The sequence below is a fragment of the Paroedura picta genome, chromosome 2 (genome assembly GCF_049243985.1).
Source record: "Paroedura picta isolate Pp20150507F chromosome 2, Ppicta_v3.0, whole genome shotgun sequence".
In the NCBI taxonomy this organism is placed as follows: Eukaryota; Metazoa; Chordata; class Lepidosauria; order Squamata; family Gekkonidae; genus Paroedura; species Paroedura picta.
In genome coordinates this window covers 34542938-34567130 of record NC_135370.1, presented here as the reverse complement: position 1 = coordinate 34567130, position 24193 = coordinate 34542938, and the positions used below count along the sequence as shown (strand labels likewise).

The following is a 24193-nucleotide window of genomic DNA, read 5'->3' as shown; positions in this document are numbered from 1 at the left end:
TATTTAATTCCTTCACTATATTTCCCCCCAGTATTAAACCCAAACAAATGGTAACCATATAAATTAAGCTTGCTGTTCCTGTTTGGTCCTTGCATCCGTTAGACGTCTTTATTATGTTGTATATTAATTTGCCACTCACAATCTAAGGACTGGTAACTTTCATTTCAATGTATCTGAAAGCACATGAAAGCAACTTCGTTGGTTTTAAATATGCCACTGGACTCAAAATTTGTTCTGCTGCTTCAGACCAAGACAGCAACCCACCAGAATACATACATAATAACCTTTTACTAACTCAATTTATACAAAAATAAAAATGGATTCATAGAATCATAGAGTTGGAAGGGACTTCCAGAGTCATCTAGTCCAACCCCATGCACAATGCAGGAACTCACAACTACCTGCCCACCCACTCACAATTTGCCTAAGTTCATAAAATCAGCATTTCTGTCAGATGACTATCTAGCCTCTGCATTAAAGCTTCCAGAGGAGAACTCACCACCTCTCGTAGAAGCCTGTTCCACTGAGGAACCAATCTAGCTATCAGGAACTTCTGGATGTTTAGCCAAAAATTCTTCTGAATTAATTTTAAGCCATTGGTTCTGGTCCGACCCTCTGGGGCAATAGAAAACAACTTTGCTCCATCTTCTATATCAGTGGTCCCCAATCTTTTTATCACCGGGGACCACTCAACGCTTGACAATTTTACTGAGGCCCGATGGGGGGGGGGTAGTTTACTCCTTTACTCTCAACCACTGCCCTAACGCTCTCTGATCGCTATGGTAATGTTTAAACATCCCTTCAAAATAAGATACAGACACGCCACAACAATGAACATAAGGAACATTTTATTTTCATGGAAATTTTAACTCAAGACAATGACAAATCAATGGGAACCCTGAGCTTGTTTCTCTGCAACGCGATAGTCCCATCTGGGAGTGATGGGAGACAATGACACCCAAAGTGTGTTGTAAAGGGCCGGGGGGGGGGGAGAGAAGGCGTCCTTCGCGGCCCACCTCCTATTAGTCGACGGCCCACAGGTTGGGGATCGCTATTCTATATGACAGCCCTTAAAGTATTTGAAAATAGTTATCAAATCACCTCTTACTCATCTTGTCTCCAGGCTAAACAGACCAAGTTCCCCCAACCTTTCCTCATAAGACTTGGTCTCGAAACACTTCACCATCTTTGTAGCCCTCCTCTGGACACACTCCAGTTTCTCTACTTCTTTCTTTAGTTGTGGTGCCCAGTACTGAACAAAGTACTCCAAGTAATGTCTAATTAGGGTGATGTTGTTGTTGTTGTTGTTGTTGTTAGGTGCAAAGTCATGTCCAACCCATTGCCGCCCCATGGACAATGATCCTCCAGGCCTTCCTGTCCTCTACCATTCCCCGGAGTCCATTTAAGTTTGCACCTACTGTTTCAGTGACTCCATCCAGCCACCTCATTCTCTGTCGTCCCCTTCTTCTTTTGCCCTCGATCGCTCCCAGCATTAGGCTCTTCTCCAGGGAGTCAAAGTATTTGAGTTTCATCTTCAGGATCTGGCCTTCTAAGGAGCAGTCTGGGGGCTGATCTCCTCCAGGACTGACCGGTTTGTTTGCCTTGCAGTCCAAGGGACTCGCAAGAGTCTTCTCCAGCACCAGAGTTCAAAAGCCTCAATTCTTTGACACTCGGCCTTCCTTATGGTCCAACTTTCACAGAGTGAAGTAGTAAAATCACCATGCATGATCTGGACACTATACATCTTTTAATACAGCCCAAAATCCCATTTGCCTTTTTAGCTACCAACTCACATTGCCGATTCATGTTTAGTGTATGGTCTACTAAGACCCCCAAATGTTTTTCACACGTATTACTGCCAAGACAAGTCTCACCCATCAGTGATACATTTTATTTTTTTTCTACCTAAATGTAGAACTTTATATTTTTCATTATTAAAATAAATTTTATTCAATTTAGCCCAGTTTTCCAACCTGTCAAGGTCATCCTGTATCCTGATTCTGTCTTCTGGTGTGTTTGCTACCACTCCCAGTTTAGTATCATCTGTAAATTTAATAAGCACCTCCTCTATTCCTTCATCCAAATCATTTATGAATATGTTAAACCCTTTCTTGTTATTTTTAGCATTTCTTGCTGGCCTAAGCTCATTTGTGGGAGTTTGTGGCAGGGCCCTGATCTCTTCAGGGAGCTCCCTATGTGTGGGAACCCCTGAATAGTAGTGATGACTGTGGCCAAAGCAGAAACCTGTCCACGTAGGGTTGAAGACTGTAAGCCTCTGGCATGACCCTCCACTAGGAAATCCAGGAATAAATTGATGGATCTGAAGTCCATTACTCTATGTTTTCTCCTACACCAGCAACTAAATGCTTTCCATATACAGTTGTAGAGCCTTGTGGTAGAGGCCCTTCCAGCATCTAGCATAATATCGACTACATCTGGAGAATAGCCATGTGTCCTCAATGCTTCCCTCTCAATGGCCACGCGGTCAGGCAGAACCACTGTGGTCGAGGGTGCCAAATGGGTGAGAAGATCCGGAGTGATCAGGATTATGAGGGGTGGGCCGCAGGATAACTGCAGGATCGTCAAAAACCACGATCTCCACAGCCACCTGGGAACTATCAGAATAACTTCTCCATACAGAAGCTGTAACTGCCTGAGAACCTGTGGAATGATAGGAATTGGGGGAAAAGCATACAGGAGACCTGTAGGCCAAGTCGAATTCAAAGCATTCATCAGTTCTGCCTATGGTTGGTAGAACCGTGAGATGAATCGGCTCACCTGGTGATTCAAATGAGCTGCTACTAGGTCCATGCCTGGAACTCCAAACCATTCCATGACCAACTGAAAGGGCTGGGATTGAGGGACTACTCCCCCTCCAACACTTGTTGTCAGCTGAGCCAGTCGGCCTGAACATGCAGGACAACATTGACATGCTCTGCTCATATGGAGGCCAGATTTTCCTCTGCCCAAAACAGAACCAGTTTGGCCTCCTTGCGGAGAGCCATGAATCACGATCCCCCTTGATTGTTGATTTATGCCCTGGCCGCTATGTTGTCTGTCCTAACTAACAAATTGGATTGGTAAAGAATGTTCCCAAAATGTCTGAGGGCTAGGTGGATGGCTCTTAGTTCTAAGACATTGATTGGAAGAGAGCTCTCCCTCTCTGACCAAGTCCCTTGCACTGTGTGCTGATTGAGGACTGTTCCCCAACCAGTCAGGGTTTTGTCTGTGAAGAGTTGGAACTCTGCACTGTTCACAAATGGTCTGCCCTGAGAGAGGTTCTTGGCCTTGGTCCACCACCTGAACTCCCTCTTGATGATCAGAGGAAGAAGGACTGACCTACTGGAGACCTTGCTTTGATACAGCCAGAGTAGCATCTGAAGTGCTCTCAAATGTAGTCTTCCCCAATGGATTGCTTGGGTATGAGCCACCATGGTACCCAGGAAGCTGGAAAGTTAGGTCAGTGAAGCTGATCTGGACTCAATTAAATTCCTGGCTATGTTTGTAGCGGATGCTATCTAGGCCTGTGGAAGGAAGAACTTTAACTGTGTGCTGTCTGTCAGGGCTCCTAGATGTTCTAGCTGAAAAGGTTCCAGGAGAATGAGTTTTTTAATAGTAAAGGACAGATGCTAGAAAGAAGACAAGCAAGAAAGATAACATTCTAGAGCAAGCCTACAAATGGTGCGCTCCCGTCAGAGGCAGGAACAGAACCGGCAAGTAGGAGGGTTCTTCCCCTCAAGGAAACAGGAAGTTGAAGCTTGACGTGCCTCCATGAGTGAATGGTGGGAAAAACCCAACACGATGCCCTCCATCTCAGAAGGAGAAGGTCAAGTGAGGAAGAGGCAGAGTTTTCAAGGTGCAGTACCCCAATGTCCTTATTCTGGCATCTTCAGTAAGCAGCCCTAAACAGGAAAAGATTCCTAGCTTCAGATGTGTTTCAGGGTCAAGATACAGAAAAGGCCAAGGAAGCTACCCTCAAGGGAGACCCTACAGTAATACAAGCCAGGCATCTCTCAAACCTCCACCCCCCAATCATCACAGCTTTCAATATTTCAAAGCTCTCTGTATTTAAAACCTAAAATTTCATCATGGCCATCATGGCTGTCTAAAATCAGCATCAAATTACCTGTATCTACATACTTCCAAAGCATTCTAAAGAATTAGCACAATAAGATGTGTAGAAACCGTAATGGTCTTTCCTCAAGCAAAGTTCTGTATTATCTTACTGCAATCTATTATGGATATTATTTACAAGCAGAAGTGATTAAAAATACCTCAAAGCCCATAACAATTCTGGCCCTAACTGTTTTCCGCATATTTGCCTGCAACAGAATTAAGGCTCCTCTGACTCCAGCCATTTGGACTATGGGCATATAGTGAAAACAAAAAGATTTTTTTTTTTTGATCTGGATAAATAAGAGCTTCAAATAATGGTATTCCTGGTTCTGGGTTCCAAATATCAGTATAGTATTTGGATTTGGGGTTTTGGGGGTTCTGGTGTTTTTCAGCTCCATTATTTCCTGTGGGGAATCTTTCCAGGGGGCTGGGGTGTTTTAAAGGTACTGACACAAAAATAGCAGAGGAGTGGCTTATGCCTGTCCTTTAAATAACCACCAAATTTCAAGGACATGGGACCAAGGGATCCAATTATCTAAGCCCCTGAATAAGGTGTCCCCAACCATCCTCCACTGTTTTCAGACCTCATCTCCTGACTCACTTAGAGGAATATGCTCATTGCTATGAAAGAATTCATGACACAATATAGACTAGAGCAGTGGTCCCCAACCTTTTTATCACCAGGGACTGGTCAACACTTGACAATTTTACTGAGGCCCGGAGGGGGGGTAGTCTTTTGCCGAGGGACGTCACCACTGCCTGAGCCCCTGCTCCACTTGCTTTCCCGCCGGTGCACCTGACTTCCCGCCACCCACTGGGGGGCGCTGCCAGCAGCAGCTGCGCAGTTCCACGCCAAGGGGGAGCTCCAGCCATGGCAGCCACTGGAGAGCACCAAAGCTGAGCCGGCAGCAGAGTGGCAGGGCAGCCCCTGAGGCAGCAGTCGGGGAGGAAGACAAGGAGGAGACGCGGCCCGGTACCAAGTGATCCATGGACCAGGACCGGTCCCCGGACCGGGGGTCGGGGACCACTGGACTAGAGACACATCCGAACTATGTAACAGAAAAGAAAAACAAGTGGGGGACCAATAAAGACTTGCAATTTTCTTATCTTGCTCTTCCAGTGGTGCAGCTGCTAAATAGAAGACTGGAAACAAGATCACTCAAAAGTTGGCTCTATGGAGATACACTGCTGCTCCAGGTGCCATACCTTCAAAACTGTAGGAAAAAATTGTGGCTATTGATACTCCACTACATTTCATATACCACATATACAAGAAAATCAACATATTTACATGAGCAGTGCAAACGGGGGGGGACTACAAACTCATGCAAAACAAGGACCCTCTTCTGTCAAAATGAAAAAGCAAACATGAACTCTGATCTTGGGCAATCACAACCCCAACGTTAGGCTCACTCAATAAAGAGGTCACCACTAGATTTGCCACCCCCCAAGCTGCAGCCACCCCACCCCACCCCACTCCCCAAACTGGAGCCAACTCTTTTTCTCATAACTCCTGAAATGAATAGCAGTAAATAGTAATCATATTTGCTCTGCCATGTTTCTATTGACTCCCCCCCACACACACACACACGTCTCAAGTATACATCTCAAGTATAGTCCGGAATAATCAAAACGTCTTCCCGTAATAACCTGAATCAGTCTGAACAGAACTTTTACTCTAATGCAAGATTTTAAAACAGTTAGAATCTAGAAGTTTGTCTCATCAGACATGCAGAAAACCGACAAATAATTGTAGGATGCCTGGATATTCAGGAGCGCACTGATATTAAAATTATCTATTTCACTGCCTTGCAGTTTACTCAAGTGTTCCATTATTTATAACAAGGGGTGGACAGAGGGATGCTCAGGAGTGACCAGTCACTCTCTAAGTAATTAAATGTAGCTTTCTGCCCCTCCTCCGGCACTGCCGTAGTCACTTTCTCAATCTTCCCTTTAAATTTGCTGTAGGAGCTCCTCTCCTTTTGTGCAAAAGTGGAGATGGCACATGCAAATTTGCTGCGTAGAAATATGTCGGCACCCTTTTCGGTCTGCCTCTGCTGCTCCTGCACGCCCGCCCACATCCTACAAACGGAAAAGGAACAGCCTACTGACTCTTTCCCTGTGCATCAAATCTGCCATTTGCCTCTTCCAGGGAAAACAGAGGTAAACCATCCAAATGTTATATTAACATATTTTAATGCAGAGACATGCATTCAGAAAAGCATTGCCATTGAAAGCTAGCCAAAGGATAGCTCATCTGAACCAGAATTAAATGACATTTTAATGTATCATAGGACTTCAATTTCCATGTTTCTGAGAAATGATGTTTGAACTGTTTGAAATCCAACCTACCGCTATGTGGCAATGAATGTGTGTGTGCTTTTTTAAATATCTGCTCAGATACAACTTTGAGCCTTCGGGGAGGGCAGTATATAAATCTAAATAAATAAATAAATAAATAAATAAATAAATTTGAAGAGCTCATGAATACCTTATGAGTATTTTCTGGATAATTGGGGTATTTATTGTGAGTGTCCTGCATAGTGCAGGGGGTTGGACTAGATGACCCAGGAGGTCCTTTCCAATTCTATGATTCTATCCGACTATCCAAATAGCCAAGTCTGAAAAATCCCCCCAAATTTGGGATTTTTCAGGACTGCCAGATAGCTAAAGTTAAAAGCTGTTTAAAGGCAATGCAGTTTCTTTAAACGCTTTCCCATGAACTTGCAACTTGGAAAAGGCATTTAAAGGGACTACAAGCCCTTTGAACACCTTCAGGATGAATGTGTCATTTGCAGAAGGCCTTTAAAGGGACCCTATTCCCATTAAAAGCCTCCCCCCCACCCATTGACAATAACAGAGTATGGGACCACCTTTTTTGGAGACTCATTGGATTGGACTCTCTGATCCAATCTTTTTGGAAAACAGCCCTGACAGATCCCCAAATATGCCAAGATCCATTGACTATAATGGTCCCCGTATGGTATAATGGAGCCAAAAAAATCAGAAATTCCAAATATTTACCAACTCTGAATACTATGCTGGTATTGGGATTTGGGAATATCAGAAAAGATCAGTATTTGGGGGGTTAAATATACCCAAACCTGAAAAACAGGGTGGGTTGTTGGGTTTTTTTTAACAAACGCCTGCATCTGAATGTAAATCTGGCTAGTTCCCAAAGAGTCTTGGGAGATTCTGAGATACCAAATCCATCATTAAGGAGGTTTTTGAGTAAGCTGGACAAAATCATCATTTAAAGGCACTGCATGGCCTTTGCTTTTATTTATTTATTTATTTGTTTGTTTGTTTTATTTTATTTTTGTATTTATATACCGCCGCTCTCGATTCGAACTCATGGCGGTATACAATAAACAATAAAAACCAGTATAGCCCCATAAAAGCCCCTTCAAAAAGTTAAACATTAAACATTAAAAGAGGGCAATACAGAGTTCTAACCCCCACCCTCTTCCTCTGACCAACTAGTCGCCACTGGGACAAAAGTCGAGCAGGCACTACGGTGGAACTACAAACTTTATCAGATAATTACATCAGAATAAACACAAGAACTGACAAGAAAATGAGAAATGTAAATGGGTGGGCACCATTATTGAGAAAGTGAAAGCTCCTGCCCCCAGAAATGAAATGTCACCAGAAGTGACATCACTACCCAAATTAACTGGCAAGCTCAAATAGGATTGGGGGGTGGGGTTTAAGACGGAAATAGATGTGCAGCCTTTGCCCCCTCCCAGGCACAGAAAGCACATGAAAACTCACTCCTGTTCAGGACTGGGGGAAGCAATGGAAGTGGAAAGTTCCACAGCTTATTGGCCAAGTCCATTAAGGCTGGATGGACCTCCTCCAGAGCTCCCGTGGACCCCTGGTTGGGAATCCCTGATCTAGATTATTAACAAATATGGAAATCTCTTGCTCTCTCCAATGAGACTGATTCAAACCTGGGTCAAGGCCTTTTAAATTGTGGTCATATTTCATCAGCTACCCTTTGAGACCAGAGCTTGTGGGCCTTACACAGACAGCACAAATAGTGTGGTGTAGTTGATACGGCTCTCACTGCATTGCTATGAGACCTCCACATGACACTAATTTTAATCTTAAAATTTTTATTTTCTTTATATTCTGCCTTTCTCGTTGGGACTCAAGGTAGATTACACAGAGTGAACAATGAACAATGTGATACAATTAAGATTGCAAAATCTACCAGAACTCTAAAAAAAGAAGATAGAATTGAAGCAAAGCACAACATGACAAATTGTGGCTTATGTGGCTTGGCATGCATACTCTTAAAAGTGGATTGTATCATATGGTGAGCATCAGTGAGGAACGAACGCTATGGCTTGTGGGTTCCCAAAAATGTAATTCAAAATCAGCAACCTCAGGCTACTGAAGTTTGAGAGTCACTGTGATAAACCAAAGAAACATGTTAGAACTACATGAGGCCAGTGGTTTTTAACTCATGGGTATTCAGTTGAACATGGAGTCCCACCTTCTAGGTCATGAGCCCCTAAAGTGGGCTTTCCCAACTTTTTAACCACTAAGAAACCACTAAAACATTCTTCAGGCTTCAAAAAACACCAGAAGTGGCACAATCATGCAGAATATGGTTGGGAAGCATAATTGTGTACACACGCACCTGGGGTCCCTCTCTATCGACCCTTTCCAGATCCATCATTGGCCACTTTGGGGGGGGGGGACAGGTTGACATGACCATATAGTCATATCACCGGATAAATGTTTAATATTACAAACTTTAGCTGATGATTAATGCCCACCCATTTGGGAAAATGGGTGGGCATTAATGAATCATGAAACCCTGGATGAGAATACCTGCTCTATAGGGTCAGCAATTTTTAGAGTCTTTTTTGAAGGCTGTGACTAGAGAATATGGGTGCCATGTCTTTTGCCCTTCCCACAGCCGCAGAACAGCAAAGTATGGTTATTCAGTGATGGAGAGGATTCCTTTTTAGCATAGATTTAGAGGTTTAGGTTTCTCCTCTTCCTTTCGATTCTAATGTTATTTGCTTGCAGTTCAGAGGGGCCTTGCTGCTTCCTCTGGGTTACACGCGAGTCCTGAGTTGTAAAAGATGGAAGACTTTGGGCCACCCAGAAAATGCATGCAACATCTATTAATAATTCTTTGCTTGCTTCTACTCCATAAAGTCTTCCAAAAAAAACCCTCTAACCGGCACTGTTGGACTTTCTTATTTTTGTATGGTACTGGTACACCAACTAATACCGTATCAACCTTGCAGAAATTTTGAGTTCATCTAAGAAAGGGTCCCTGCTGAATGTCCTAATGCATCTTATTGTGAGTCTTCAGCAAATAAAACTTCATATATGAGCTCATGATGCGCTTTGCTGCTGGAAAGTCACAAACTCTGTGGGAAGCTTTTTATCTTCTCAGCAGTCAGTTTCCCGAGAACATCAGTGCAGCTACTGTAGTTACCTGTAGATTACTTGTATTTTCTCACATCTGTGTCCAGCAATCTAAACCATGATGATAAAGGGTCATTAGGTTTTGAGTGAGGAAGGGGATGGACGAGACAATTTGCTCTGATAAGCTCCTTGTTGTGAGCTCCAGTTTAGAATGTGAAATGCTAGGTATGTACACTATAAAGTGGAACGGAATATGGCTCTCTCCAAACACCAATTAAAATTATGCTGCTTAATCATTTAAAGATCGCCACAACGCAGGGTGTGTTTTCCATTCTGCAATTAAACGACTAAAGATGACATAATGCTGCCATGGGAAAAGGACATCAGTGGTCTATTAGCCACAAAAGAATTCAGGTACAATTACTAAGATAACTGCTGTTTGGAGCACAGCAAAGCAATTTCCCACAGTGGGACTTACAGTTCAATTTACCAGTTGGGCAAATATTTTGTGCTCGGTAGTGGTCTAGAGAGTTAACAGTTACAGGTAACATTTGAGTAGTGTTATATACTTCCAGAAAAAGTTTCTTCAACACAAATAGGTTATTTACATCCCAATCCCTGGTACTTTGCGTACGAGTAAGTTCGTCTCATACTTACATCCAAGGAAGCGTGCTCAGATTGCAGACTTAAAGCTAACTCTAACATTATATTTCAACCACTTTTGCAAAGGTCTGTCACTCCTGTATCAGCAAAAAAAAACTGTATTGGTTTAACATATGAATTATCTTTGGGTTTATCCGTTTATTTGAAAATAATTTTAATTAAAAATTTGGTGTTTCTGTCAAAAAAATGCAATACAGTATTTGGGACACTAAATTGATGTTCCGTGCTTCATTAGGACAGTTTGGACAGAGATAAGACATAATGCAACAGAAATCTGACCTTGTGATTACAATACAGCTAGAACCATATAACGGAAAACATTCTATAACACAGATAGAGGACAATCCAGGACCTTCTCCTGGAGTTATGTGAACTACATCAAAGTCCAGAATGTCACTATGCTAGGAGCCCAAACAAAATATTACTCTAATATTTGTGAGTTTCTGCCCTCTACATGATACACTTTCTAGAAATTCAAGTAAAGGACATTGGATAACTATGTTCAGTTTCTTCTTCAAAGATAAAAAATATATTCAACACAGGAGATTAAATTGTTAAATCAAGCTGTTGACAGACATGCAAAATATAAGCAAAGTTTAAGATTGACAGACTTCTGCAGATAAGGTATTCAAAATTTTGATGACACGTGACATTATAGGCAAATTTTGCAATGGAAAGAGGTTTATTTATTGATTTTTTCACAAAAGAATCTATTTATTTATTGGATTTCTGAGCTGTCCCTCTCCATAATGATCTCGATAAAATCCCCATACAATGGATAGTTAAAAGACATAAAAGTTAATCACTGTAAAAATATACCGATCATATGTTCCGTCCTATGATTATTCTTCAATGGGACTGAATCACAGTAGTTGGTAGACCCATTGCTAACCTGGGTTTATAAGCATCAACCAATAGTTAAATGGATATATCAAAAAACCACATCAAAAACATCCAAATATCCTAACGCCATTCTTTTCTCCACAGACTTTGTAGCATCCCATCTAATGTAATTTCAGATGTATTACTATTACCCTCTTTTGCTTCCTTTCTTTAAAGGAAATATTCAATAAATGAAATATTCAGCTAATATAATCAACATGGAGACCCAGCAATATCCGAGGAATAAGTATCCATAAAAATATTCATACACTTAGCAAGAGTAAACTGAAGTCACTTTAGCAGACCTGAATGTGTCAAGAAGTTTGACAATTATGACTGCAGCTGGGAAACTGTAGCACTGTTAGAATTTCTTATGAATTTCTCCAGTTACTTTTTTTTTTATAAATGCTGTCTTAGATGACAGCTTAATGTGTACCACATGCAATATTTATTCTTCTTTAGTGTCAGACTGTCTAGCCATCCAAGGGAATACAAAGAATGTCACTTATTAGGATAAAAGCACAAGGAAGGTAATCAAGGACATATGTAACATCAGCCAATCATGTCTTATTTCAACATCCTATTCCATTCATAACAGTTCAACAATTATTTGCTTACTAATAATTTGCTTTCAGGCTGTTTGTGTTCCCCCATAATGGTGGTTTGCATCTATTTTGCTCTTTAGAATTGGACACTTGCTGTGCCATGCATGTTTGTCAAAACTTTGTATCTTCTGTCAGAAAAAGCTCAGCATATCAAATCATTTTGATCTGCCACAAACTGTGAATAGAACAATCCAGTAACCCTCAATGTCAGCAGGGCAATGAAATAGCTGGATATTAAAACCCACTGCCAAAAATGTCTAGAAAGCACAGCCAGAAAAATGGCAAACCGATAAGGGTTTCTAGCATTCTAAATGTGTAACATGTTGATGTCTTAGAATAAGGCAGACATATTACCAGAAGAAAGAAAAAGCATTTTAGAAAGAGCTGACATATGGGTATTATTTTTCAGAATAACTGGATACGTAAACTACCTCTTGCATTTTGAATTATTTGTTTATTTTTATTTAACCAAAGAGGACATACATATACATGGCGAGGTGGGGGGAAATCTTCTGATCTATTTTTAGCCACTCTATCTGCTAGATAGGTGTGTGTTATGAAAAATCAGTAATTCAGAAAGTTAAATAAGATACATACTGATAGAGGGAGCCAAAGACAAACATTTACCACACCAAAAGGTTTTCTGCTTTTTAAATTAAGAACCTCAAATTACAGGTGAACAAATGCTGCATTAAATCCTGAATGTCCTATTAGCGAATAGCTCCACTACAATTTTGAATGTAACTCAAGGATATACAGCCATTTATGGTAAATACAATAAATACATTCTGTTTATTAAGTTTCTATGCAATTATTTCAGCACCCAGCATTTTGGGGGCAGAAAATCAATTTCTCTTTATATTTATTTCATCCACATACTGGTTAGGCTATGCACGCAGCTCAAATCAAATTATCATTATTATATGTTAGTTAACTCCATTACTAGACTGCCCCTTCCCAAAATCTCAGGTTGAGTAATCTGAGTTAAAATTAGGATAATACAACACTCCAATTTAAATTATATGGTTAAGATACCTCAAAGCAACTTAGCTCAGACTTTTGAATGTCATTCCAAAGAGCTGCTTTAAGAGCTCTTCTAGAATGTTCTATAGCTATTGGACAACCACTGGGGGCTCTACTTGTGCAGCCTGTGTTTGCACCTAGAACACAGGTGGCGCTATCAAGACCATGTAAGTTGATTTTAATGGCTCTGTAATGATATAAAAGAAAGAAGGAAACGAGGTATACATGCCCACAAAACAATTAAATGCTTCCTTTTAAAAATAAAAAATGTATTTAAAATTCAAACACATACATTCATATCAAAAGGACCCGAAGTCTAAGAAAAATGCCCCCCCAAAAAGCCATTTATAAAACGTGCACCAAATCCCTGCTCCAACAATTAAATACTGCTTGTGGAAACTAGTACCTGTCATTGTACCTAAAAGTCAACAGGGAATTATTGTGGATGCTGCAGAATGATATAATATGCTGCCTGTGCTCCACCTGAGAAAAGATACGGTACCATGTTCAACATCAACTGGTGGACAAATGAAAAAGTCACCCCCTAAGTAGCATGGGAAGTTGTAAATCTTATTCAATTGCATTGAATTGCAATTCAACGTCTACAATTTGATACCTCAATACGAAAGACATGGGAAAGGAAATCAAATCCAGGCCCTAACTCTTAGATAACTTAATAATAAACACATTCCATAGATGGAATTGTTATAGCAGAAGTCAGTTTTAGGACTGATGGAGCCAAATCGCCATCAGACCGCAAGCAGGTGCCTCATCTCTCTTTCTCACCTCTCCTTCTGAATGGCAACCTGGTAGAATGGCAGGAGGAAAGGCTGCATAGAGAATGGCTACTCCCGGCAATTCCTTTGTTCTACGGTCCCCCAATCCGACTGCATGCATGACTGGAAAGCCCACAGTGAGAAAGAAGGCAACGAATTCCACATTCATAGTCCCAAGCCTCAGCACAATGCTATCTATTCGTTTTTTTTGTTTGTTTGTTTGTTTTTTTTGGGGGGGGGAGGCTGAACAGTTCGTAAAAAAAATTATTTGGAATATTTTTTTTTCTTGCTCAGAATTGTCATACTTTAAAACTACAAACACAACTGTTTGGGGTTGCCTTTGCCTTTTTACCAATTCGGGTTATTTATCAGTTGCTCCTAGCAAACCGTGCCTTGCCCATTTCCCTTGTAACCACAAATTATAAGCCCACCACTGAAAATTGTTCAGAAACTTCATTGGTTCAAAACGTAGCAGCCCGCTTTGCAGGAGTAAGTCGACAGGAAGATAAAACACTGGCACTGAAGTGACCGCCACAACTCCCGATTAATTTCCAATCCTGTGAAATGACGTTTCTAGGAACCAAGTTCTCTGCTTCCTTAGGGAATTCCTTCTCAAGGATGTTGAACAGGATAGTTTAGCCTTAGTTCTTGCTTTGAAATGAAAAGGAAAAACCCAGTGAGTCCCTCATCACTTGAAGGGTAGAAGACTGACTTTTAAAAAGCTAGCTCTGCTTTCTGCTGACCTACGCTGTAAAATTTTCATATTTTCACACATGTTTGTTGGAGACGAGCTCTGATTTTTATATGCTGTTAGCCACTCAGATACAGGATATTAATTTTTAAATAGCCTTTTAAAAAGGACTTTCTGTCAATGTTGCTGGTCTGTTCCTTGGCAAGAAATAAATACGAAGCTGCATCACACCAAGCCAGACCGCTGATCCATCTAATCACCTGCTTTGACTAGCAATGGATCGTAGAGGTCTCCACCAAAGAAAGATCTTTCCTAACACTTGGCATCAATAATCCTACATCTAGCCCCTCCCCAGACAATAATCCAGAGCATGTTCTTTTAGCTGCACTAGAAGCTAGATTAGAAGAGAGCCTGAACAAAGACTAAACAAATCACCCTGTGCTCACCTATTTTACAGAGCATCTTCTCCTATACAATTCAGATTTGGAAGCACGCCTTGCTTGAGATTCCAGGAAAAATCCAGGCTTCGATCCAGTGCAAAACTAAATTACATAAATGGCAACTATCCTCCTTCCGCCCACACTGCAGCACTTGACATCAGCTCAAAATAGTGCCGTGTATTCCCAGAAATATCATGGAACTTGAAGGGATAGGATTCTATCATAGACAACTGTCCTTCGTTCTTCTGCAAGTGGTTCCTGGAACCAGAGAAGTACATCCGGCCTTGACTCGGGCCATGGCCTTTCGGTCCCCGCCCCGACCTGGTGGAATGAGCTCCTGGAAGAGCTGAGTACCCCGACGGAGCTGGCTCAGTTCCGCAGGGCCTGTAAAACAGAGCTCTTCCACCGGGTCTTTGGTTGAGGCCAGGCTTCAGGGACAACTGGGGCCCCTCCTCCGGCCAACGCTATGCTGTTCTGCAAATCCTACACCTATGATGTTTGTTTGACTGTACCACCGTTTTATAGATCAGAATAATAAAACAAAAAATAAAGATAAAAGGAAATTTAGGTTTAGAATAAAAATTCAAAACACTGATGATGCTGACGATGCTCACCATGCCTCTGCTGGGGATTTTCTTAGGCAACATTGAGTGTTTCTGAAGCAGCTGAAGAGCAGCTCAGGTTTTAACTAATGAGCTCTGATCTTGTGGAATCACTGATTTCTTACTACTAGGCCAATTGATCTGTTCTGCCTTTGTTACAGATAGGTGTTGAGACCTATGCTTTCCCAATTTATTTTGAGATGAAGGACCTTCACTCAAATACTGGTTCATACTAAGGCATGTTATTCAAAGCTAAGGCTTTCTTCATCAGGGCTCACTATTTGGCATATGGACAGAGTGTGGGAAAATTCAACATTAAAATTGCTTGCTCATGCAAGCAATGTGACCATAGAGAGCCAGCTTGGTGTGGTGGTTAGGAGTGGCGACTTCTAATCTGGCAAGCCAGGTTTGATTCCCTGCCCCTCCTCCACATGCAGCCAGCTGGGTGGCCTTGGGCTCGCCACAGCACTGATAAAGTTGTTTTGACCAAGCAGTAATATCGGGGCTCTCTCAGCCTCACCTCTCTCACAGGGTGTCTGCTGTGGGGAGATGAAAGGAAAGGCAATTGTAAGCCACTTTGAGACTCCTTCGGGTAGAGAAAATCAGCATATAAGACCCAATTCTTCTTCTTCTTTTAGATCAGGGGTGGCCAAACTGGGTCTCCAGATGTCTGTAGACTACAATTACCATGAATCCCTGCCCACATCGCCAATTGGCAGGGGCTCATAGGAATTGTAGTCCATGGACATCTGGAAAGCCAGATTTTGGACACCCTTGCCATAAATTGACATAATAATATGAATAATTGTCTAATTGGGCCACTCTAGCCCCATAATAGGCCTCTCTGACCCCACAATGGGCACAACTGTTAAACTGTGGGTTTTTTGTGTAATAAGCAGAAATGTTTTAGAAGAATGAGCAAATTAAGGATTTGGGGGGGGTGGAGAGAGAGATGTCCCAAAAGTCTAGACTCACTTCTCTTTCACTCTAGTATTGTTTTAAAAGAACACCTGTTAAAAGTGTTAAAAATGATTCTTTGACAAAAGATATAAAGGTGATCTTGGAAGATCTCTTCTACACAGCATCAGAATGGGCATTCTCCACACCCACAAACTAGAATGAAGGAAAGGCCTTAAAAATCAACAACAACTGTGGAAAAGGAGATGGGCCAAAGAACCCAAGATGATTTTTTCAAGTCTCCTATGTATATTGCATTCTCACATATTGGCCTGCACAGATAGATACATAGCCATCATTAAGATGGATGAAAATAATTAATTTCATTTCTCTACATTTGCTGTGTCTTCATTCTGTATTCCTTTACACCATCATATTCCAACTATCACACTGTCATGTCTTAGCTCCAATATTTCTATTTATTTACTCAGAATATTTTCATGATGCTACTCCAGAGTCCTGCTCAAGGAGAAATGCAATTTCTTTTTTAATGAAGAAACAATCTACATTGTCTGTGCTGGAAAGGATCAGCAGGAACGTGTTCCACATTTTGTCTCACAACACAGTCCCACCCACCTCTCCCTTTAATTGTGCACGAGTCACCAGACCACTACTAGCAACCTGAAGTTCATTTGCATTTCTTGTCCTCCCAGTCATTTCTCATATATGAGTCCAATTTAAGTAATCACTGAACTTAAATAATTTTTTCAGGAGAACTGGATTAAAATAAAGGAAGCATTCATGAATCTCTTTGTCCACAGATATGTTCAGGTGAGGTATGTACATAACTAGTGAAGAGAGTATGTGCTGGTTCTGCCATATGACAACTGCTCTGCTCATGCAGGGATAGACCATGTCATTCATTCATTCATTCATTCATTCATTCATTCATTCATTCATTCATTCATTCATTCATTCATTCATTCATATATGTATACACACACACAAACATACTAGATTTAAAGCCTGCTGTACTTGTAAATACAACAGGCGCTAGAAAGAGTGGATGGGATGAGAGAGTTGTGTGAATGAAGAAGACAGATCTGCAAGGAGGGTGAAAAGAAGGGAAGAATGCAGAGGTGGAAGGCAGGTATAGGGTAAGGAGGTGGGCCAGAGGTGGCAGAGTTAAAGAGTGATTGGAGAAGAGAGGGAGGAAGGTAGCAGCTTCGTGCCTTCCGATTGGGCCCTCACCTGACTGGCTAGAACTCTTGTCTGTCCTTGTGAGGGCCCAATCGGAAAGCGCTTTAAAACTCATGCGGCTTAAGGATATTTGCTTCCTTTTAAAGTGAATTCCTTTTTATTTTGCCATTTTCCCCCTTAGCTTCTGCCTTCTAAAATAAACCTTCTTAACTTCTGGTTTCCTTGACTCTTTTTAATCAGAATGGCACGGGTTTTTTTTTAGCCCTTTATAATCTGTGGTTACAAAACATAATATATGTTGTTGTTGTAAATCAAATGGCCAAGTTTTACTTTCCTCCATAGATGGAATAATTTCTTCAGACTCTTGGTGGGTTTTGAAAAGACCAAATCTCTTCCAGTTCTTTTATCCACAATCCATACTGTATACGTGACATAATGTTCCATTGGGGGAATTAATCTATCAGTATTTCCACGCTTTATCAAAACATATACAAACGCAGAATATTCTCAAATGGGATTTAATAAATCAAGAGACCCTCAACTGCATAACAGGCCTGTTTCTTCTTCTAGAACTATGTCAAATGGCTGATGCAAGGAGCTAAGCAGCAGGGTATAAGTATAGATGCTTTTCCATGGATTTCCAGAAAGATGGTTCTATTATTTGTTTTTTAAATTTATTTATTATTAGGTTTATACCCCGCCCTTCCCGACAAGTCGGCTCGGGGCAGCTTACAGATAAACAGACTGTAGTCTTTACAATAGTCAATGCAATATAAAATCAATACTCCCCCCATTAAAACATAAAATAATCAACCCAAAACAATAACAATAACAAGATGGCGGACAAAAAACCAAAAATAACTCCCCAACTCCCATCCCGCTGCCCATATCATGCCATAAAGGCGTATGATGGAACAATAGGCAGACAGACGTACTAGTTTGATGTAGGGCAATTCACATCCTGTCTTTATACAAAATGTTAAAGATAACTGTATGACCAACACATGAAGCTGTCTCACACTCACTCAGACTACCAGTCTACCGAAGACAATACTGTCTTCTCTGACTGGAAGCAGCTCTCTCTCCAATAGGGTTCCTAGGAGCCTATTAATGGTAGGTAAACACCTGCTGGTGCTCATCTGATCAGCTGGTAGAAACAGGCTGACAAAATTGGAGGGTGGTGGTAGAAAGCAGCAGGCTGTCATCCCAGTGAGATGCCAGCACTGCTGGGTCATGCCAGAAAGCACATCAATGTGCAGCAATGAATACTGTCACTCTTCCCGTGTGTCCCTCCTCCCAGCTCCCACCGGTTCCCACTGGAACTCTACTCTCCACAGTCCTATGCAGGGATCTCTCACATTACTTCCTACCAGATCCCTATTAATTGGAGATGCCTGGGATTGGAATTGGGGCCTTCTGCGTGCAAAGCCAGGCCCCTCCCCTCACCTGACAAGCATGCAGACCATAGCTTGCCTTGTTACATCTGACCCAGATGAGCCATATTTGGCAATAACTACAGTTCTCCTGGGGACATAGGATTTCCCCCCATCCCTAAGGTCAGCCCAATGGTAAGGTTATGAGTGGCTATATCATGACTTGAGGTTACACGTAAAGTCAACCAATTTAAATGTTTTAGCTGCTGCAGTGCTACGCCACATCAGTGTGACTTTCCTACACTCCTCAATGTAGTCATTACTCTTAGAAGATCAAGCATAGCAACTACAGTGATAATTCTTACCTAAGGAGAAAAAAAACCTATTGGTGTTCATTGGTACTAGCATTTATTTTCTTTCTTTTTTTAAACCCTTTATGAACAGCCGACTTAAAGGATGAAAAGGTTAGAGTAATTACAGCACAGCTTTGAAATTGCTACAAAACATATACGGAATACGTTTTCACACAATCTCCTTGCCGATTCCAACAATTCAACTCCACCGAAAGTGCTAGCTTTGAAGCAAAATTAAAACGTGTGAAAAACTGACACGGCCATGTTTTTTTCTGTCGCTGAGAAAGTTAAAATACGGAAAAACAGTACACTTAGTCAAATGGTGCTACTTTTCACTTCAATGCTATTTTATGATGGATACCATGCTAAAATCTTTAAGCAGAAGCTGACCTTCCCTTTTGTATTATTCAGCAGAGCAGCTATTCCTCAAAATTGTCACCAAGTTTCCCTTGTCACAACACATTTACACGCAGACATATACACACATATCTCAGATTTATACACACAAACACAAATTATGTAAATATTAGTTATATTACAGAATAAAATAAATTAAGATATAGAAAACATTTATACCATTGATTAACATACAACAAGACTCCTTACTTTTCCGAGCTGGGAATTTCAAGATCTGAGTGTCTGTAACCTGTGTGAACAAGCACTTAACTTTCACAAGACACTTTCAGGGTGACATGATTCAAAAGGTACTAAGTATGTTTTAGGAAGGCATTTATGAAGCTAAATATTGGAAAACTAATCTCATGTAACAATCATGTAACGTGGAATACTGACTTTCCACCTGCAAACACTAGATCAAAAGTGAATTTTAATGTAACAGTCATAACATGGAGCACTGAATTATCTTTCCAGTTGAGAATACGCATGTGCTGATCAAGATCAATTGCCAAAATATTTGAGAATATGTGTACATATGCACACATGTGCTCTAACATGGACTGTGCGACAAGAGATTAAACATGCGCTCGGATGATGCATGCATTCTTGCATAATATAAATAGTATACTATTTCACACACAAAAAAAACCCTCAACAACCCCACATTCCATTCTTAAACATTCCATTCCATACTGTGTGAATTTTCATGGCAGCAACAGTAAAATCCAGATGTACAAAGAGTACTACACTCTGATTATAAACTGGTATACAAATTGCAATATGGACCACATTCTCTATAAAATGCTTAAGGTGTTTTTGTAAAAGCTTTGGATCACTTATATGGGGAAGGAGTAGTAAATTGTGTTTTCAAGGGATGAAGTGAATCTGTCTGCTCACCTATGATGAATATCATCTTACCATGTGGTAACTGCAACTAATACCACTCACAACGTCAACTTTCCTTAATCATAAATTAACTCTATTACTAGTTTAACATAGTTACTGCCAATTAGTTGTTTCTTGGAATCATTAGTGTTTTTAAAGCTTGCAGGTTTTTTTACCTACTCAGGTAAACAAAGGTTGTAATCATTCATTCTTCTCTAAGACTGAAAAAAAATGCAATTTTATCCCTTTAAAAAGTTAGTGTGTTTTTACTGTCATTTTTTTAAAGTTCAGTTAGAAAACATGGTAGGGGGAGGAGCTCTACCTTGCCTCCCTTTCCCCCAAACCTTTAAGCATCTCCTAAATGAAGAAGGAAATAGCACTCTGCTGCAGAACTCCTATGAAAAATTCAGTGTTTGCATCCTTCCTGAGCTAACATAAGCGGCCTTATATTATCACCAAGAAAGACGTTTGTGCTAGATGAGCTACAGGATCCAACTGTAGTCCCAATTAAAAATGAGGTGGGATGGGGAATGAGCAGTTTATTTATTTATTTATTTATTTATTTATTTATTTAGATTTATATACCGCCCTCCCCGAAGGCTCAGGGCGGTTTACATTAAAACTAGTCAATGATACATGAAACAGTCTTACCATGTCTTTAGAAGACCTCTCCCCAACAGAATATATTCTAATTATTTACATCTGCTTGTACTGCTACCCACGATAAAGGGCAGTCATGCCCATCCTCCCTAAATATATTATTTTGCCCTTCAATACAAAAGATACATTGTCATAAGAAATAATATTCAAAGATCAGCCATGGGGGGGGGAGCAGGATTGGGGGGGGGCAGTGATGGCCACGATTCTGACTTCAGTAGATGCCATTCCCTATCACAAACATTTCCCACTCATAAATACATGACAACTACTTCCTCAATCATTTTTTACGAGCCGGAATGCATGGGGGGTTGTCACTGGCTAGCTTGAAGGAAAATAGGAACAGCAGGTGGTTGAAACTGTACTGAAAATGGCTATGTGGTAAATTCTCCTCTGGAACATCATTCAGCTATCCCAAGCTTTGATCTTGCAGCTACAATTATACTAATTCCCCAAACCTTGGATTTTAAAGTCATACACACTGGGGGAGGGGGGGGGCTGGGCCATGAGCTTTGCATAAAGATAATAAGATTTCCCTACAGATTCATAATATAAACATCTACAAATTAAAAATTAATATCTATGCTAAGTTTTGCGTTCTGTCGTCATCGTAACTGGTCTCCCACACGGCACAGGGCATCTGGTGACAGTTAAATCTCAGACTGGCGTCTCCTAAGCATTCTGTCTGCCATTAAGGTCTGAGAAATGGTCTTTTACTGTACAATTAGAAGCAGTGAGCTCTACCTGTAATCACCTAAATGCAGGTGTGATGGACCATTCTGGACAACTAAAACGACTTGCTCGATTTCAAATAAACGTTGATGCTTCCTACTGGTATTGAGGCACTGAAGAAGCCTTTACAATAGCAGTTAAAAGTAATGCAGGAAATCTTAGCATTCTGAGTTGTGTAAGACTTTAAATGTCTTCATGATCGTGGCTACCTGCAATAGAGCAATCATATCTTCAAGGTTTCCACTGGCTAGATATGACTTCAAATAACCCATTGTGAAGGAAGGCAGATTTAATCAGATGGGAGGTTTCTTTTCTTTTTTATCCCCCTGCAAAAACTCCTTTCTGAACCAATTTTGGTTAACATGTAACCACTAAAAAAGTTTCCAGCTATGCGGCACCGAAAATAAATACAAATGCATTATACCGCTAGAACAGAGAAGTTTTAGCTGAAATAATTTCACAGAATTTTATTCTAATAACTTATTAGAGTTAACCATCTGACATTAATTATTGTTTTGGCTTCCAGTCTACAAATGTTTATTTTTCAGTTTAAAGCCTTCTCACTCTTTGATATCATATGGAAATGAGAAATTTTAATGGAAAATTGAAACCATGTGCATCTAAGTACTTAATGAAGTACAGGGAGGATGAGAGAGTGTGTTTTGGAGGAATTCAGATACACAGGCTCCAGTTACTTTTGCATGGCAGCAAGCAAACATAACCAAAAGGAGTTTCATGGTAAACTTTGTATACTATGCATTTTTTTTAGGAAAATAATTTAAAAGGACAGAGTTCTGATCAGTGGTCCCTTTTAATGCAATGGATTAAATGCCTCTTCCCCAGACTGTTCATCTCATCTGTAGCTTTCTCAAAACAAACAAATGCAGCGTTGTTTTCAACTCAGATTTTGAATGTATCCCACATACTCCGGGACTGGCCTCTCATCCAGGTCACTGCCTGTTTGACAGACAGCTTATTCTGCAGCCCTTACATATGCTGTCATATTTATAACCATATGAAAGTTTCTTAACTCACACGTGACAGACAATGTGTATGAGATGTTGCATTTCTGTGTAATAAGGTTTTCTCATAAACTAGATGTATACATTTGCATTAAATGTACTTCTACCATATTAAAGGCAGGGGGGGTGTTTTTTTTATCTTCAACATTTAACAAACAGGCATGAATAAAGATAATATTGCTTTCATTTCCAACTCAGAAGTTTTTTTTTTAAGTTACAGATTCATTCAATACCATACAGCCAAAAGGAAAGGGGGGGGGAGAACTGAAAATAGGAGGGGAAATTGCTACTTCATTTGTAAATCGTTAAGAGAGGTTTTGCCCTCTATAGCACTCCAACAGATAGGGTAATAGGAACACTGCCAGTAATACCTTTCGATTTATTGTAGGTACAATAATAATATGACTAACTATTAATTTGACAGACATTAAGGTATCTTGGAGAAACATGGCAATTCGGTTAAAAACAAAAGTAAGCGAATTTGGGTAAACTCACCATTTGTTTTTCTTCCTAATGTAGTCTTTCTCAGAAAGGTTAACCAAGTAGATCATTGGTTTTGAAGTTAAAAACAAGTATTTATTCAGCACATCGATCTGAAAGTCGGGGGGGGTGAGAGAGCTAAATTAGATGAAAACGCCACAATTCAGGACTGATCAAAGTTTATTTGTCTCACCTCTAAACATAAAAAAAAGAAAGCAAAAAATCCCGCATTCATTTATTGAAGTTAAATGTAAAAGGCTTATGTAAAGATCTGATTTTTTGTTGTTTACGGAAACACAACAAGATCAGACTCAGAAGGGGAGAAAATACTCATAGCCTACCTCTTTGTCATTCCAATCATGATAGAAACGGACTGGCTTTTTTTCATCTATTACCCAACTTTTGATTTTGCACATTATGTCCTGTGTAGAATTAAAAAGGAAACAAAAAGCATTAAAACCATTAAAAGTAATAAAAATTGTTAAAGTAGAAGAGGCTCAGCTAGATTGCAGACAGCTATTTCTCATAATGGGGAACCAGTAGATAGCAACATATGGAGTACCTAAACTGTTGTAATACATATATGAAAAAGGGACAGAAAAGCACAGTTAAGGCTAGAAGACATAAGTGTAGAACACTCCAGCAAGGTTATTTCATTGAAAAAGGCAAACGATGTTTTATTCTGCCTCATTGAATGCAAAAAAAGCATCTATTATTTCATTTGCTTTCCAACATTCTTCAGTCATAAAATATCCCAACAAGGGGGTAAAACCGTATACAAGAGTACGTGCTAAGTGTGGTGTGCATAGTTTCGAAATACCGTTTATCAAAAGAAACTTGAGATGGTCACTGGCAACCCACCCTTCCACATATTAATCCACATGACCAAAGGCCTCCATATTCTGCATTAATTTTTTTTGTCAACACCTTCTCCTTTCCTAAAAACAAAAACAAAAAAAACTGCCAAAGCTTGCATTACACAATGGCAAGAGCCTTGCTCTGGTGACCT

General features: G+C 40.4%; 1 protein-coding gene across 3 annotated transcripts in view; it reads right to left on the bottom strand.

Annotated features, from left to right (window-relative positions):
- Positions 1-24193, bottom strand: part of OLA1 (Obg like ATPase 1) — a 129705-nt gene that overhangs the window by 35693 nt on the left and 69819 nt on the right. For all 3 annotated transcript variants that reach the window (XM_077319690.1, XM_077319691.1, XM_077319692.1), the window contains 2 exons: positions 23526-23606; positions 23200-23297 (listed from right to left, as the gene is read on the bottom strand). In XM_077319690.1, coding sequence (XP_077175805.1) covers positions 23200-23297; positions 23526-23606 — 179 coding nt within the window. The remainder of the gene's footprint in view (positions 1-23199; positions 23298-23525; positions 23607-24193) is intronic.